Here is a 16,420-nt window from a genome sequence, read left to right as displayed (position 1 = left end):
TGGGAGTGGCTAAATTCTGTGCAGTTCTTTGAACATTCCTGGATTAGCTAATTAAGCAATAAACCGGCACAGGGTGTTTTATTAATAGGTAACTGGAAAAATAATGTGCTGAATAATAATCTAGTTATCTAGCTAACTCTTGTTCAATGGCGTGACAAGCTGAACGTACAAGTACTGATCCTAGTGAGGGTAGCCCGCTATATCCTCACAGTATATACTAGCTCAGAGCTATCTTCTTTTGTAGTTTTAATGTATTAAAATCAGTATGTGTTTGTTTAACTTTTTTGTTCTCCAGCCATTTTACTTCTGGAGACCTGAACTAAAATCCTATTTCGTTCAAAAGTGAAAACAAGTTTAGTGGTGTCTCCTAGTGTCCCAGGTGGAGATGTGCAGTATTTTCACAAATTCACCACAATTAGCAGTGTGCTCAATTTTGAACGCTGGCTGTCCTGCCACTTCAGCTGCTGTCTAGTAGTCATTTTAAACACGTAAGAGAAATATTCACACTTGAGCAGGATTTCACTGGCACATTTTTGCTGAATACAATGAAATGAGCATGACCTAGTATTTACCCTACTCTTCTTCTTCCAGAGCTGTTTATGAAGAAATTGATGATTATATCTCCAAACCCGAAGTTAAAAAGCATACAGATTGCTAAGAGTGGAAGGTGAATTCTCTTAATGAACATAAAAGTTATTCTCTGATGCCAACAGTAGACTGCTTTCTATAACTGACAAGTGAATACAAGGAAAAGTCTTGTTTCCTATTTTGAACATCACAACAAATAAGCACTGGGGTCTTATGTATTATCCACTTCCATGTGTTATGTTTGGATCTGCTTTCAATTCTGATCACTGCCACTCTATATAATCTAAGTAAGGCCCCATGTCTACACACACTTATTTTTCAAGGGGACTATTATTGCATGTATTTGCAGGATTGGGGCCTGGAACAGTTTTGTGTGTTTGGGGCCTGAAACAAAATTGTCTACAGAATAATGCACTCTGCTGCAAACTGAAGCAGAACACAAGCAGTCTTCAATTACAGAGCAAAGCTTTACTTCAAGATTAACTAACATGCTGAACTGCTTTGTTTTTTATGTAGCAAACAAAATTAAACAACTATTCATCTACAGCAGGGGCGGGCAAACTTTTTGGCCTGAGGCCCACATCGGGTTTCTGAAATTGTATGGAGGGCCGGTTAGGGAAGGCTGTGCCTCCCCAGACAGCTGGGCATGGCCCGGCCCCCCGGGGACTCCTGCCTCATCCACCCCGTCCCCCTGCTCCTTGTCCCCTGACCGCCCGCGGATCTCCCCGCCCCTGACTGCCCCCCGCCACCCCATCCAACCCCTCCTCTCATTCCTGACTGCCCCTCCGGGCCCATGCCCCATCCAACCAGCCCTTCTCCCTGACTGCCCCCTGCTGCCCCATCCAACTCCCCCTCTCCTTCCTGACTGCCCCCCCGGGATCCCTTTCCCCATTCAAGCCCCCTGTTCCCCGCCCTCTGACCACCCCGACCTCTATCGACACCCCCGCCCCCTCTCCACCACCCTGAACACTCCTGCCCCCAATTCAACTCCTGTTTCCCGCCCTCTGACCGCCCTGCCTCCTATCCAGACCCCCACCCCCTTACCACCACCCCGAACACCCCTGCCCTCTGTCCACCCCCCACTGTTCCCTGCCCCCTTACCGCACTGCCTGGAACACCGGTGGCTGGCGGCGCTACAGCCGCGCTGCCCAGAGCACCAGGGCAGGCAGCCGTGCTGCCGATCTGGAGCCAGCCACGCCACCGCGCAGCACAGAGCACCGGGTCAGGTTGCGGCCGTGCAGCTGCGCCGCCCGGCAAGAGCTCGCAGCCCTGCCGCCCAAAGCATTGTGCCAGCAGCGCAGTGAGCTGAGGCTGCAGTGGAGGGGGAACAGCAGGGGAGGGGCCAGGGGCTAGCCTCCCGGGCCTGGAGCTCAGGGGCCAGGCAGGAGGGTCCCGCGGGCCATAGTTTACCCACCTCTGATCTACAGGGACTACATAACTCAATCTGTTTTTTAGCATTAGTGCTGTCAGTTGGGCAACTAATGTGAGCGACACCATCCAAAAACCTAGGAGGAGTTTTGTATCTAGGATCCTCCTATATTAGATCTATCGACGGTTGTGTGAATATACTTAGTATGGAACCCTTTTGCCTTTATATTTTGAATGCAGATGTTACTTCATTCTAAAACCTGTTTGGTTGAAGAGTCTATTGTAAAACAAAGGAGAAAAAAAACACCCCTACATTTTACGCAAGCTTTCGTTCAACAAACTGATTCATGGGTTTTGTCTTAATAAGGACCCGCTCTGAGTTGGAGACTGAACACTTTCTTCTGGGCTTGTCAGCATAGGAAATGGGTTTTTTTGTTTCTGTAAACTTCTCTGCTTACTTGTATCACACCACATCCTCACTTTTAATTTTAATGTGCCTCTTTAAAAACTGGGTATGAAGCAATCAACACTTTCCTAAGTGTTGTTTTTATTTTTCAGAGTGTTTAATCCTATGAGAAAAGAAAAATACCTGTAGTGATGGAAGAAGAGCAATATGGAAAAGTTAATTGATGATTGAATTATTTTAAGTACCTTGATCATTAAAAAGTGCTACTTTTATTAGCAGGGTTAAAGTGCCTTCCATATTTACATTGAATGTAAAATTTGCACTTTCATGAAAGACTTAATAGTGCTCTGAATTGAAAGTTGTGATATAAAACTTAGTTAAATAGGTTTTTGTGGCTGGCAAGTCAGATTAAGATTTTTTTTGAATCTGTGCGTTTAAAGTTCGATTTTATTATTTTAACTTCAAAAATGTAAGCAATATTAAATTATATTAAGTTCACCAACTGTTATACTGTCTTTTATCATACAAAACCAGAGGAAAAACAAATTATCAGTGGAAAACTAAATCTTACCACTTGGACTTCTTACCAGTTGTCATTCATAAAGGGTGAAATACCCCTCATGGTAACACCATCCCACAAATACTTACACTGCTGTGTGTGAATGTAAGGTGTGACAGATATGTGGGTGGGGATGGGCCTCCACAATGGCCAACATGCCAAATTGCTCTAGAGAACAGCTTTCAAGCTTACACAGAGCTCTTCTCCGGGTCTGGAGCTCTGTGTAAGCTTAAAAGTTTGTCTCTCTCACCAACAGAAGTTGGTCCAATAAAAGATCTTACCTCACCCGCCTTGTCTCGAATATCCTGAGACTGACATGGCTACAACAACATGCATGCAAGTTGCTCTAGTGCAGACAAAGGCCTTACAGTCAAATCACAGACCCATTTAAAAGAAATGTCTTGTCTTTAGTCCAATGTGGTCTCCAGCTTCAGAATCGGGAATGGTTCATTTACGTTTCATTGTCAGTAATCAGGCCAGAAAACAGAATTTCCCTCCCCTGAACATTTTTTCCTGAACTGGGACAGAAAATCAAAATTTTTCACTGGGTGAAAAGTCTCAAAATTCCATTTTAGAAGAAATGAAATGGAATTTTCCAGCTTGCTGCTCAACTCACTCCAATGCAAAATTCCCAGTCGGCTCTATGGCACTTGGAATTTCATTTTTTTTTTTTTCAGCATAGCTAGGCCAGTAAAAGCCCTAATGTAGATAGTTATACAAGTGCTTTATAGGGAGACAACTTATTTCATTAACTGGAATAAGCTATACTCATATAAGCTGCATTGATAGCAGGGGTGGGGAGGCTCTGCTGCTTAACTATGCTGACACAGATAAAATGGCAAATCTTAAGTGTAGACAAGGCTTAAGAGAGGGATCCATGGCAGTGTTCTGGGATAGGGCCCCTATGCCCCTGGTATTTGCATGGTATGTAATATTCTGAGTTCTTCATAAGGCATATATAACATATCACTAGCCCAAAGAGAACTGGGTGAAGTTGGTGGAGGACTCTGGGAGAAATTTTATTATTGGGATTTATTCAACTTTTGTTTGTGCTGCTATGGCAATATTATTGAAGGGGTATAAAGTGTGTTTATTTTGAGTTTCTAACAGTCTGTCTAAAGCACCCAGAGCTCCAAAGGAAGCTCGTGTTTGTTGTAGTATACATTTGAAGAAATAAGTCAATGGCTAAATTTCCATAGACTTCTCTGGGGCTAATATTTGGCCCTCATTCTAGAATTTACAATCCTGCACAGGGTAGAGCTTTGCTTAGACTCTCCACACCAAGTAAAAATCATTTCATGCAGCAGAACAATGTAACACTCAGCATAAAACTATTACAATATTTTTAATCAGTCTAGTTCAGATTTCACATTGTGGTATTACAAAAGATACACTGGATGCCAGTAAATACACAGTACAATAATGTTCTTTGTTTTGAAAGAGACTTCCAAGTACTTTAAAAACAACCAATAATTTGGATATACGTAAAAGTTGCACAAAAAATAGAGACAGGGGAACAACAAGAGCTCCTCTGCATAGCACTGTTCTTAAATCATATACAAATGTAATTTGCAGAGACCTAAATGATAGCAATTAGATATTTTGTCATGATTTCTAATGTGCCCCTTACGGTGATATCTGTATTCTAAAATACTACTTTTGGTATTACTTTTATCACAGCCCATGCACTAAAGGGAGGGTAGGAAGGATGGTCTAGGAGGAAAAGGATACTAGAGTGGGATTTGAGACCTGAGTTCCATGTGTGTGTAAGCTTGGGCATGTCACTTTCTCCACCCTTTGCCTCAGTTCACCCATGCATAAAATGAGGATAACTGCCTATATCACAGGGTTGTTGTGAGAATAAAACCCATTAATGATTAAGATGGTGTGGAAAGCCATATTAATACCTAGAAAGAAGGGCAGGTAGGGAAGAACTATTCTGATCTAGTATTGTACTTCCTGACTGCTTTTGAGATAAGCTACATCACTCTTTCTTTGAGAGTCTTCTGTGAACATTTTTGCTACTTTCTTTGGGGCTTACGTAGAAACCAGCAATGCAAAACATTAAGTTCTGGTTCAAAACTGCCATAATGTTACAATAAAAAATAACCCAGTAAGAGCTTCTATACCATCTTTCAAAGATATCAAAGTCTTCACAAATCAGCCTAATTCTCCTATAAGATATGCATGTAGAAATTATTCTCACATACCACCAAAACGCAGCCACATCTGAGGTGAAACAGCAGCTCTTTAACAGTACACAACACTGTACTGCTGTTTACCAAAACTGAATACCATAACCTTTTGGAACTGTGAGAGAAATACTTGTCTAACAAATAGCTCAAACTGTTTTCTGAAAAATAACCGCAAGTAGTCAGGACCTCTGTTGTGCATGACATCCAAACCACAGTACCTCTAGCAGCAGTGACCACTGGTATGTGTCAGACTACGTTAATTCAGTACAGTCTTAAAAGGGAGAGTTCCACCTAATGAATCATCAACTTCTTTTCCTGCACCACTTAAGTATTCTTTAGTGACCCAGACTGATTTTGTTTCTCTCATGAGGTCTCACAAGATTAGGTAGAATATTTACTAGTAAGGGGTATTCCTTTTCACCTAAAATATAAGATCAGTTAAAGTTGTCTTTCTTCTGAAGTACCATAAGCTCAATCATTTTCAGGTATTAACAGTTTTCTTATCAGGTTTCCATCAGAGGACATTACAAACGCCATACCCCCAGATATTTAGTAGACAGATCTGTTCCTATCAATTGAATGTAAAGCTAAATCTGAAAATAACTGTTTTGAAGATTTCCCTTTTCCTATGTATTCAGACACATTATTGGTCCTTGTATAGAAAGTCAAATAAAATCACACCTTAACAGCATATCTGTCATGGTTTAATAATTTAAAATACAAATTCATATTGTACAGTAGTTCCATATGGTGTTTCATATCCTTCTTGTGTCTTTGGAAGAATGTGTTTTGCAAAGTTGACAGATCATTTGGCTGCCAGGTACCAGAGAAACTACTTATTCATTGTATAGATAGTATATTATTGATAACCTGGGAGTGGCAATTTGTGTCCTTCTTTTGCTTCAAAAAAAGTGTAAGAAAGAGTGATCAGATCAACATTGGCCATTCTTGGGTCTTCAGCAAATTCAGGATCTATGAAGAAAAACACAGGCATGTCCACCTCCTCTTGGGGATTAAGCCGCTGTTCTTCAAAACAAAAGCACTGTACATGGTGAAAAGTGAGAACAGTTACAAAACAAATACGTACACGCTGCATGTTAAAAAACAGCCTTTGTATTCTGTTTTTTATACTGCTCCTACTTTAGTAAACTTAAATGTCTAATGGAATGAGATCTGTGATTGTGATGGGATAGCAGGTTCTCTCTTATACTGTGTTTTAACAGAGATCTGGTCCATGATACAAACTTCTCTCCTATTTGTGATTCATGGATCATCTCCCCTCTCTGGTGAGTAAATACCAAGAGGCAATTACAGCAATTGCTTAAATTGAAAAATTATATTAGGAAAGTATTTAATAGTTTTGAAGTGAACAATCAGTACCATACGACTATTCAACCCACAAGTGCCCTCAAGATCGCTAGTGGTCCATCTTTTACACTTTGGGAGCCACTCTAATGGGACTTTTAGTACCCGCCTTCTATGATTTAGCCTAGGCTAAATACGTGAATTGATGCATGCCCATTTGGAAAAGGATAATGTCTGAAATACTGAATTTTTCAGTTTGCCAGCCTAGATTGCCTCACACGCCTTGGAGTTACACACTTCACCTACTTGTATTTTATTGAAATATTGTCCTGCTTCAAATGGAACCACGTTATATGTAGAGATTCCAATTACTGGTTTGTCTGTAGAATTCTTTGCTTTGTAAAATGCCAATGCAGTCTCTCCTGGTACAACCTATTTAAAGAAAAATACAATTATTGTATTTAATTTAAGTTCATTACACCACTCTCACAAAGTTCTGTAGGACTTAAGTTGCTAAATTTATTCCAGTGATAATTTTTTTAGCTGCCTTAAAGACAGATTCACAGCAAGTTATCTATTTCCTATATTTCCAACATTAGTGAATCTGGAAAAGTGACTGTAAATTAAAAACAGTACTGAGAACTAGCTTCAATATCCACACACAAAATTAATCATAATATGGATACATTTTGGATCTTATCCTACAAGATACTGGACTTCCAGGGTATATCTACACAGCCCATGGCAGTGAGCCTCCCAGCCTAGGTCAACAGACTCGGGCTAGCAGGAGTCCTGTTAAAAGAAACAGGAAAAAAAGAAAAATTTTTCTTTAGCCCTGTTGAAAAAAAATATCAAAACACTAATTGCAATAATGAATTCAAACAAACTGATCAAGAAACATGACTGACCTCATAAGAGCCTTTGTTGGTAACCAGTTTTAAACAGTAACAATATTATTGAAGGCAAAAAAAAAAAAAAAAATCAATACAAAGATCATAATGCAAGAATACTGACAAGAAGAGAAAGTGCCCTACTTAACCTAAGTCCCAGTGCTGACGGGAATTGCTTTGGCATGCCAGCGTGAGCCCTGCAGGCTTCAATGCCCACCTGCATTGTAAAGTGCAAGACTGGGGCCCCAACTTGTGTTTTTACCCTTGTTTGCAGCCCATGCAATTTTTATTAACCTTTTCAAAAAAGGATCTAAGAAAGTAATCTACAAACCACTGTGTTCAGCGGCAACCGAGAAAAATATCTGGTAAGGAAAAATATTTTAATTACTGTTTTTCAATTTAAGAGGCAAAAATCAAACACCTACAATTATTTTTTAAATTATTCAAAAGCCCTTTGACAGTATCCTTTAAAGCTGTGACATTAACATTTATTAATTCAATTGAAAGTAGCGTCAATCATACTAGTCGAATGAGTGCTGAAAAATAAGACTCCCATCCTGTAACTACGTATGAGTAGTCCATGAATAGGCTTACCTATAGTCTTGATCCTGAAAAGGCTCATACCCATGTTTAAGTTTTTTCAAGATCAGAGCTAATGTACTGTGTTAGCTCCTAATACAAACAAGTTTTAAAAAGTTAAGATTTGAAGCCTCAATTTTTCAGTTTTGTAAGGTTTTTTTGTAGTTTTGATAATCATTCTATAATGTCTAAATGAATTGTTGTGTAAGTTTCTTACGTATATTTCTGTTTGCTGAGGTCTAAAATTCCAGTGTAGACTTGCATGCACATCAGCATTGAACGTGACCTTAATGATGCGATCTTTAACAGGTTCCATAGTCTCAATCTGGTCTGAATCATGGCCTGCTACTGCTGACCCACCTAGTCCAGTAGCCTTTACAAAAAGAAAAGTTGTAGTTAGTGGTATTAAAATTGAAAACTTGATGGTATTTGAGGTACCAGAAAGTAAACAATTTCAACCTCTGTAGAAAGAAGGTTAAAGATAACAATAAGATCTAGTCAATTGCAGAGAAGAATTGAAAGTAGTGTCAGGTACTATTCTTCCCTAGGAGTCCCCTTACCAAATCTATTTCTTTTTCATTGATTTTTTTTTTCCCGCCTTGTCCCGGCCCTGACCTGGCAGTAGAGGCGGTAGAGCGGCACGGCCGCGTAGGACATGCCCACCATGCCCACGGCCGCGGCGGCGATGTAGGTCAGGACGGTCTTGTTCCTGCGCCTCCACTCCTGCTCCTGGCCCCGCGTGAAAGGGTTGGGGCGCGCCGCCCCTCGCGCCTGCTGGAGCCCCGGCCAGGCCTGGCGGCGGGGGGCGCTGCCCGGGGTCCCCGGCCCGCGGGGGCCCCATTGGCTGTGCGGGGCCGCGGTCCGAGGGCACTGGCCGCAGGCCCAGCCCCCCCGGGCAAGGGGCGCCCCAGCGCCTCGGGCCCAGATACTGAGCGCGCGGGGGCCCGATCCGGCAGCCACGCGCGGCAGCCGAAGGACCCCGAGGTACCTCCAGCCCCGCTCGCCCAGTCCCATCCTCCCCTCTCACGTGACGACCCGGCTCCGTCGGGCAGGGTGACACTTCCCACATGTGACGCGCTATTCTCGCGAGATTCGGAGGGTCAGGTGGCTGCGCGGCAGGGACCGAGCAGTCTCCAGACTCGGTGGCGCACAGTCTACGGCGGCCGCAGGGGGTAAGTTCGCGTTCTCGTTGCCCCGCCCCCGCCCAGGAGCTGCGGGGACGCCCGTCGGCTGGCGCGTGTGGCTCAGCGGGGTTTCTCTGTCACTTTCACCAGGGCTTTGTGCTGACACGGTTCCTCCCCTCACACAGCTCCCAGGGGCGGGGGGAGCGCTCCCTATGGGGGCATGGCAGGGGCATGGGCAGCATCTTCATTGGGAGCATGGCAGGGGGAGCATCTTCACTGGGGGCATGGCAGGGGCGGGGGAAGCATCTTAATTGGGGGCATGGCAGGGGCACTCCCAATGGGGGCATGGCAGGGGCGGGGGGAGCATCTTCATTGGGGGCATGGCAGGGGCGCTTCCAATGGGGGCATGGCAGGGGCGGGGGGAGCATCTTCATTGGGGGCATGGCAGGGGTGGGGGGCGCTTCCAATGGGGGCATGGCAGGGGCATGGGCAGCATCTTCACTGGGAGCATAGCAGGCGCGCAGGGAGTGCTGCCATTGGGGACATGGCAGGGCAGGGGGGGCGCTCCCAATGGGGGCAGGGCAGGAGCAGTGGGGGCGCTGCCAGTGGCGACAGCTCAGCGTTGGTAAGAGCACTCCCAATGGGGACATGGCAACGGGAATGGGAGCACGCTGAATGGGGCTGGCCCAGGGGCGGCGGGAGCGCTCTGAATGGGAACATTGCAGTGGGAGTGCACTCTTAGTGAGGCTGCCTCAGGGAAGGGAAACCATTCTCAGCAGGGACATGGCAAGGGCCGCAGTTGCACTGTCAGTGGGGATAGCACGGGGAGCATTCTGCTTCTCCCAAAGGTCTGATCTTGGGGGAGTGTCACCCCACAAAACCCTTTTTCCCCCAGGGCTGTCCCCCGCAAAAATGTCTCTGCAGGGTCATCCACCAGCACAGGGAAGGCTCATGGCTGTTTCTCTAATGTCAAGGGACCCTTTGCTGCAGGGATGTTTCTCGGGGGCTACATGCCATTATGTTGTTGTAGGGAAGTTCCTGTAGCCTGCAGTGTTTTTGGGGCTGTGCAGAACCTCACCACAGCCTCGTGTCAGACTGTTTGCATTGGACCAGGCAAGCATCCTGCCATGGATTGCCACACTGTGGTTTTAGGGAGTCTTGATGCAGCACAGTCAATGTTATAACATGGCATGATGGTACTTGGTTGCAATGTTTCACTGTAGTGCCTTGGTTTTTTGGCCAAGTCTATTCTCTTGCATCACAATGCTTTCATGCAGCACACTGGCATTTTCAGGCAGTGCCCTTCTGTGAAGTCATGCATAGCAGTGAGTTGATGAAGTTCAGAGTCGTTGTAATGGCATCTTGGTACAGAGTGATGGATGTAATGATGTAATTCCATTTATTTGAACAAATGGTTGCAAATGGCGTGGTCTTGGACGCAAGCCAAATTTTTGAACACCATGTCCGTATGCTGTGTCCTGATGGCTTTTTGCAGTGGGATCAAGTTTGAGTCAATGGGTTATATTTTGCTGCATTGTCACCCCATTGTGTATTGATTTGACTATATTTTGGTAGAAAACATTGACAGGTTGTGTAACATACCAATGTGATGTTAACAGCAATGATTTCATGACAATCAAGTTCACAGAAATTCACAAAGGTAGCTAATCCTAACTGTGCTGGCCCCGCCCTATAGGTGACAATAGCATTATCTAGAGAAGATGAAAGAATAATGAAACCTTGAGCAAAAATTCCTGGGGAAGCTTAGTCTGTCTTTTAAAAATTTTATTTAATGTAAATATTTTTCTTTACTTTTTCACAAACATATACTTATGGACAGAAAGAACAAATTGGTCTGTGTCTTTAAAAAGAAACTTTACTTTACATGTCCAACAATTGATGGAAAATTTGAAAGTGGTGCAAAATGTTTGCCATTATTTAGGATGTGTGTGGGGGAATTGGAAGTATCAAACTCACACTGAGGGCAGCTATGCTACAATCATTGTATTAGTTGATAGGTTTGAAAGAATACCAATACTTTTCACTTTTATGTAGAACTTCATCCAAGGAACTCGGAGTTTTGCAAATTTTATTAGGCTAAACTTCAGGACACCTCTTGTGAGTGTAGGTACTTATCTCTACTGATTGGTAAATGATGCATGGATAAGTCAAGTTATTACTCATGCATTGGTTTTCTGAGAATTGGTTTTTGTTTTAGATTTTCAAAAGGCTTCAGAGTTGCAGAACAAGCTCTACCTGATTTTGGCTTTGTAATTACTTGGATTTTATCTGATGAAGTGAGCTGTAGCTCACGAAAGCTTATGCTCAAATAAATTTGTTAGTCTCTAAGATGCCACAAGTACTCCTTTTCTTTTTGCAGATACAGACTAACATGGCTGCTACTCTGAAACCTTGGATTTTTATGATTTATGAGTTCCTTTTTTACATCACTTTAAGTCAAAACCCACACAACTGAAACAATAAGCTTTGGATCCTATAGTTGGGCTGCATTTTCAGAATGTGTGGCACATCTTGTTTTCAGGTGCCGCTCTAGAGGGTGACAAGCAACTGCACCAGATGTTGCAGCTAATGAATTTGCTACCTTCTAAAATGAGGTATACCAGCCCGTCCTTGTAACACACTGATTGCACAAATCATTGAAGGACTCTTGTTACAATCAAGGACACTTGTTTCTTCAGCCGAAAGGGGTGAAAACAATATTCATAATTTCCCTGGTTAACAGAAGGGGAAGAGATAGTAAAAGCAAGGGAGGATGAAGTCAGTCATGTTCACTTAAAACCAACGTGTTGGAACTAGACGTTAGATGAACTGGTAGGATATTTTCACACCAGTAATGTTCCAGCACTTTATCAGATGACTATAACCTAAATACATTCCGGCATGTTTCTCATGGACCTTCAGTTTTGGTGAGGCTGTTATAGGAGTGACCCTTTTGCAAAGTTTCATTAACAATATTTAATTGCACCTTTGGCACCTTAGAGACTAACCAATTTATTTGAGCATGAGCTTTCGTGAGCTACAGCTCACTTCATCGGATGCATCCGATGAAGTGAGCTGTAGCTCACGAAAGCTCATGCTCAAATAAATTGGTTAGTCTCTAAGGTGCCACAAGTACTCCTTTTCTTTTTGCCAATACAGACTAACACGGCTGTTACTCTGAAATAATTGCACCTTATATCCCATACCTGTATATCTGACTTTCTTAAAGGCCATAAAGCAAGACTGTGCTTTATAGTAAGTCCCAGAATTTGAAAATCTATGGTATCGGGTCCTTTACTGTATATGGAACTAGATGGAAAAACTCTATAATCAATATTGGAATAAAATCAGAGTTCATATTTTCTTCTTTAGGATTATATTGAGGTTCCTCTTACAATGTAATCATGATTACTGTATTGGGTTTCACAGAAGGTTTAAATCACCAGGGGTCTAAATCTGTGTAACTCTTCAGTGTAAATCTGGAGGAGCTCTATTTGTGCCAGTGGAGTTACTCTGAATTTATAGTGGTGCAACAAAGAACTGAGCTGAGGATGTTAGGCTTTTGGTACTTGCTCCTCAGCAGTGAATTCATGAACCAGTTATGACCAGAAGTGATCTCTTCCAACTTATCTTCAGGCAAACCGTCTTAAACAAATTAGTATGAGAATTTAAAATCAAACATATCTGCAAGTTTCTAAAAGTGGTTTCGCCTTTTTAACAGCAATCTTTAATCTGGGTTGAGGGTCTGTCCTTTATCTTTCAGAATCTTCTATTCCGAACATTTAACAGTTCATCTAAGAAGATGGCCGCTACAGAGTCCCTAAATTTACATGAAAGGTAAATTTTGTTGGGTTACTGGATCAAGTTCTCATTGTTAGCGTTGGTTGGTGATAATGTGTTGTTTCAGTGAGTTCTTAAAGGTAAACACAGTCCAAAGCAAGTTCTTACAAATGTAAATATTTTTAATTGTGTCAATTTCTTGTTCACAATGGCCCTAGAGATTGAAGGCCTCTGTCTTTCCATTTAAAAAGCTTCCCCAGATTGCCACACAATCCTGCCTCATCTCTGCCTCAAAGCAGCAACCCCTAAGGGTTGGAGAATAATTCAGTCAAGTCCATTCATTCCTCAGTTTCCCTACTGAGACTACCTTAAGATTGCAAAATAGTACCAACTCTGGTTATTTTTTTTAATGTAGACACATGTACACTTGATACCAGATGGAGACCACCAAACACCAAATGAAAACAGCTTTTAAATCTTTCAGTCATTTAACCTACACTGATTGCAAACTGATGCCCTTGAGATGAAAAGCTGCATATATTGTAATTATAACCAGTATTCCCTTGAAAACTTTCCTGTTGTAGAATATCATGCTATAAGTTTACTGAAGATACGTATTTAATGAGCTTCTCTTAGGAATGAGCCAGCAACAATAAGGTCATGCAAAAGATGGAGTTTATATGTCATGGCACACTACTTCTCTGCATAATAATGTTTGCATTTGTCTGTCTTGTATTTTTCATGCAAAAATCTCCAGTGTTCTAGAAACATTAATTAATTAACTTCCTAACAACTCTGTGTCAGAAGTAAGTGTTACATTAATTGTATAAGTGGTTATAGTGAAATCTGACCCTTAAATCAGCTGTTACTGAACCTTTGTTATTTAAATCAACTGTTACTGAACCAATGGAACCTTTCCATGGTTAGCTCAAAATAAATAGCATTCAGGAATCCTAACTCACAGATCCTTCTCAAACCACTAGATAACCATGCCAAGCATGTCAGCAAAAATGTTAATTTAAAACATACACAAACAATTTGTGCAGAATTGTATCATGACTGTTGTGCTCATGCACAGCTTGCTGGGTTCTGCTCTCAGTATTGGCAAACTAACTTACCATATTCACAAATTTGTAAGGATACTGGCAAAAGATAAGCAAATTAATAGCCATTTTAATTTCAGTTGTATTGGAAACTGAAAGAAGAAAACTGTATATTTGCCAGATGGAAAAGTACAAAATCAATAAAGAAATAAATTTTTCTTTTTGTTTCTTATAAACAATTGAAAATTAAAAACAAATGTCCTATTGTTGGATCATATTAAAGAAGTTCTGTATTAAAATCACAAATGAGTTTGATTCCCCATAGTTTAAATTCCAGGGTATTACTAATTAAGAGGTCTCTTGGTTTTTGGTGCTGTTTCTCTCCCTCTATCTGTGAAACTTGCAAGCTGCTAATTGCGTTAGGACATTCTAAGACAGAGTCTGTTCTCAAAGCAATTCACAGAGACTCAAAGCAATACTCTAACAACAGAAACAGCACCCAGAGACTCCCCGCCCTTTTGTTGTATTAACAATTGTGATTAAAATAGAGATAGAGGATGTATGTGGATGGATGCTTGGTGTGGATAATAACTGAATGATCAGGGAGGTGCCAGCCTAAGAATCCAGTGTCCATCGGCTGAAGAAGGCGTCAAGTGGAAATAACCAGAGGACCCCCGGAGGGCAGACTGGAATCCACCCAACAGCCTCAAGAATGGGAGAACCAAAGAACAAGATAACTTCTTGGAGCCGTCAGGAATGTGCTATCTGCTGATTGATTCAGCAACAGCATGATGAAGCAATTCCCATAGACTGGCATAGGAAGAAATTCCTATAAAAATAGACTCTTAAAAAGTGAGAACTTTGGGGTCTGATTCTGCAAACCAACTTCCAGGAGCATCAGATGAGCATCTGACAAGGCCCTGCTCCCTCCTCATGTCCAGGCCACCTGGCCAGTGGCTTGGCATGAGCAACTCTAAGGCTGGTAACTATGATGACAACCTTGCAGAACCTGTGTGTGTGTGTGTGTGTGTGTGTGTGTGTGTGTGTGTGTGTGTGTGTGTGTGTGTGTGTGTGTGTGTGAATAAATATGAGATTGAATGGAATGTTATAGCTATAACTAACTGGTAACTATGATGACAACCTTGCAGAACCTGTGTGTGTGTGTGTGTGTGTGTGAATGTGTGAATAAATATGAGATTGAATGGAATGTTATAGCTATAACTAACTGCTTACTATGATTCTTTCTGTATTCACAATAAATGTGGTATTTTGCCTTTTTCCCTTTAATAAGATCCTGCTGGTTTTTAATTTATTGGTACAACATTTTGGTGGAGAATTGCGAAAGGGGGAATATTGGTAAAAAACCTCAGTTATTGTAAATATTGGTGTGCACACCGCCAGCTCTAGTGAGCTAGGCATTTCTATTAGGTTAACCAGACCTGCTGGCCTCCGAGAAGGTAGCAGGGGACCTGCTGGCCTCCGAGAAGGTAGCAGGAAAAACAGATTAAACCAGACCTGCTGGCCTCCGAGAAGGTAGCAGGGGACCTGCTGGCCTCCGAGAAGGTAGCAGGAAAAACAGATTAAACCAGACCTGCTGGCCTCCGAGAAGGTAGCAGGGGACCTGCTGGCCTCCGAGAAGGTAGCAGGAAAAACAGATTAAACCAGACCTGCTGGCCTCCGAGAAGGTAGCAGGGGACCTGCTGGCCTCCGAGAAGGTAGCAGGGAAGAACAGGTTAACCGGACCGGCTGGCCTCCGAGAAGGTAGCAGGGAGAAATAGGTTAACCAGACCTGCTGGCCTCCGGGAAGGTAGCAGGGGACCTGCTGGCCTCCGGGAAGGTAGCAGGGGAAAAACGCATAGATTAAGCTATGATTTCAGAATCTAGGCTGTGTCACTTGCTAAGTAATACCAGCAGTGACAAAGAGATTGAAATATCCATGTTAAGATGTTTAAAAGAAAACAGGGTAAGCCAGTACCAGAGGGAGGAATGGAGTCAGAAGGAACTCCAACCTCACCTTTTGTTAAAGAAATTACACCTTTTAAACAAAACCTTCAAAAATTTGGGCACAGTCCTTGGACTAAACAAGCCCTAGCTGATCTCTGCACTATTTCGGACCTAGAGGATAGATTGGCTCAGTATATCCTCATATACAAACCTTCTAGTGCTGCCAAAAGAGATGCAGCAGCAATTTGGTTGTTGTGGGAGGCATGTAAGGATTCTTCCCTCCGCTTGTCTTCATGTAAAGAGGAAAAGGCACAAACGGAAAAGGGAGCAGACAATTGGAAGGTGCTGGCTACAAATACCCAAAGCCAGCTGAAAATAGTGAAAGAGGCACTCCAGGAATACAAAAAGAGTGAAAAAGTTAACTCTGCAGAGGCTGGAGGGAGGCAGGTAAAGGGGGAGAAGGTCCTATGTATGGCACCCCCAGGCATAATTACAAAGAGAAAGAGTAAAAAAAAAAAAAGTTAACTCTGCAGAGGCTGGAGGGAATTAAGCAGCTAAACTTTGTGAAAATGTTAAAAAGGAAAAAAAAGTGTTAGAGAAAGAGCATTCTTGGTTTCTTTGCAGCCATTCTGAGGGAAA

General features: G+C 42.5%; 3 protein-coding genes across 5 annotated transcripts in view; 2 read left to right on the top strand and 1 right to left on the bottom strand.

The window, feature by feature from the left end:
• Positions 1-2,831, top strand: part of TOM1L1 (target of myb1 like 1 membrane trafficking protein) — an 87,509-nt gene extending 84,678 nt beyond the window's left edge. The window contains exons 16-17 of one of the 2 annotated variants that reach the window (XM_074971467.1): positions 592-667; positions 2,197-2,831. In XM_074971467.1, coding sequence (XP_074827568.1) covers positions 592-658 — 67 coding nt within the window. In that variant the 3' untranslated portion in view covers positions 659-667; positions 2,197-2,831. The remainder of the gene's footprint in view (positions 1-591; positions 668-2,196) is intronic. The other variant, XM_074971468.1, reaches the window with a different exon arrangement.
• A 3,058-nt stretch (positions 2,832-5,889) lies between these two features.
• COX11 (cytochrome c oxidase copper chaperone COX11) lies at positions 5,890-8,936 on the bottom strand. The gene is made up of 4 exons (XM_074972244.1): positions 8,506-8,936; positions 8,108-8,263; positions 6,728-6,853; positions 5,890-6,158 (listed from the first exon to the last, which is right to left on the bottom strand). The coding sequence occupies exons 1-4, from the start codon at positions 8,902-8,904 to the stop codon at positions 5,976-5,978; spliced, it is 864 nt and encodes a 287-aa protein (XP_074828345.1). The 5' UTR covers positions 8,905-8,936; the 3' UTR covers positions 5,890-5,975.
• A 47-nt stretch (positions 8,937-8,983) lies between these two features.
• Positions 8,984-16,420, top strand: part of STXBP4 (syntaxin binding protein 4) — a 145,281-nt gene continuing 137,844 nt past the window's right edge. Inside the window, exons 1-2 of one of the 2 annotated variants that reach the window (XM_074972241.1) lie at positions 8,984-9,062; positions 12,778-12,851. In XM_074972241.1, the coding sequence (XP_074828342.1) occupies positions 12,817-12,851 (35 nt within the window). In that variant the 5' untranslated portion in view covers positions 8,984-9,062; positions 12,778-12,816. Of the gene's footprint in view, positions 9,063-11,453; positions 11,630-12,777; positions 12,852-16,420 lie in introns of those variants that run through there. The other variant, XM_074972242.1, reaches the window with a different exon arrangement.

The sequence above is a fragment of the Natator depressus genome, chromosome 14, assembly GCF_965152275.1.
Source record: "Natator depressus isolate rNatDep1 chromosome 14, rNatDep2.hap1, whole genome shotgun sequence".
NCBI classification, from domain to species: domain Eukaryota; kingdom Metazoa; phylum Chordata; order Testudines; family Cheloniidae; genus Natator; species Natator depressus.
Note: the sequence above shows the minus strand (reverse complement) of the source record. Positions and strands in the feature narration are given on the sequence as shown.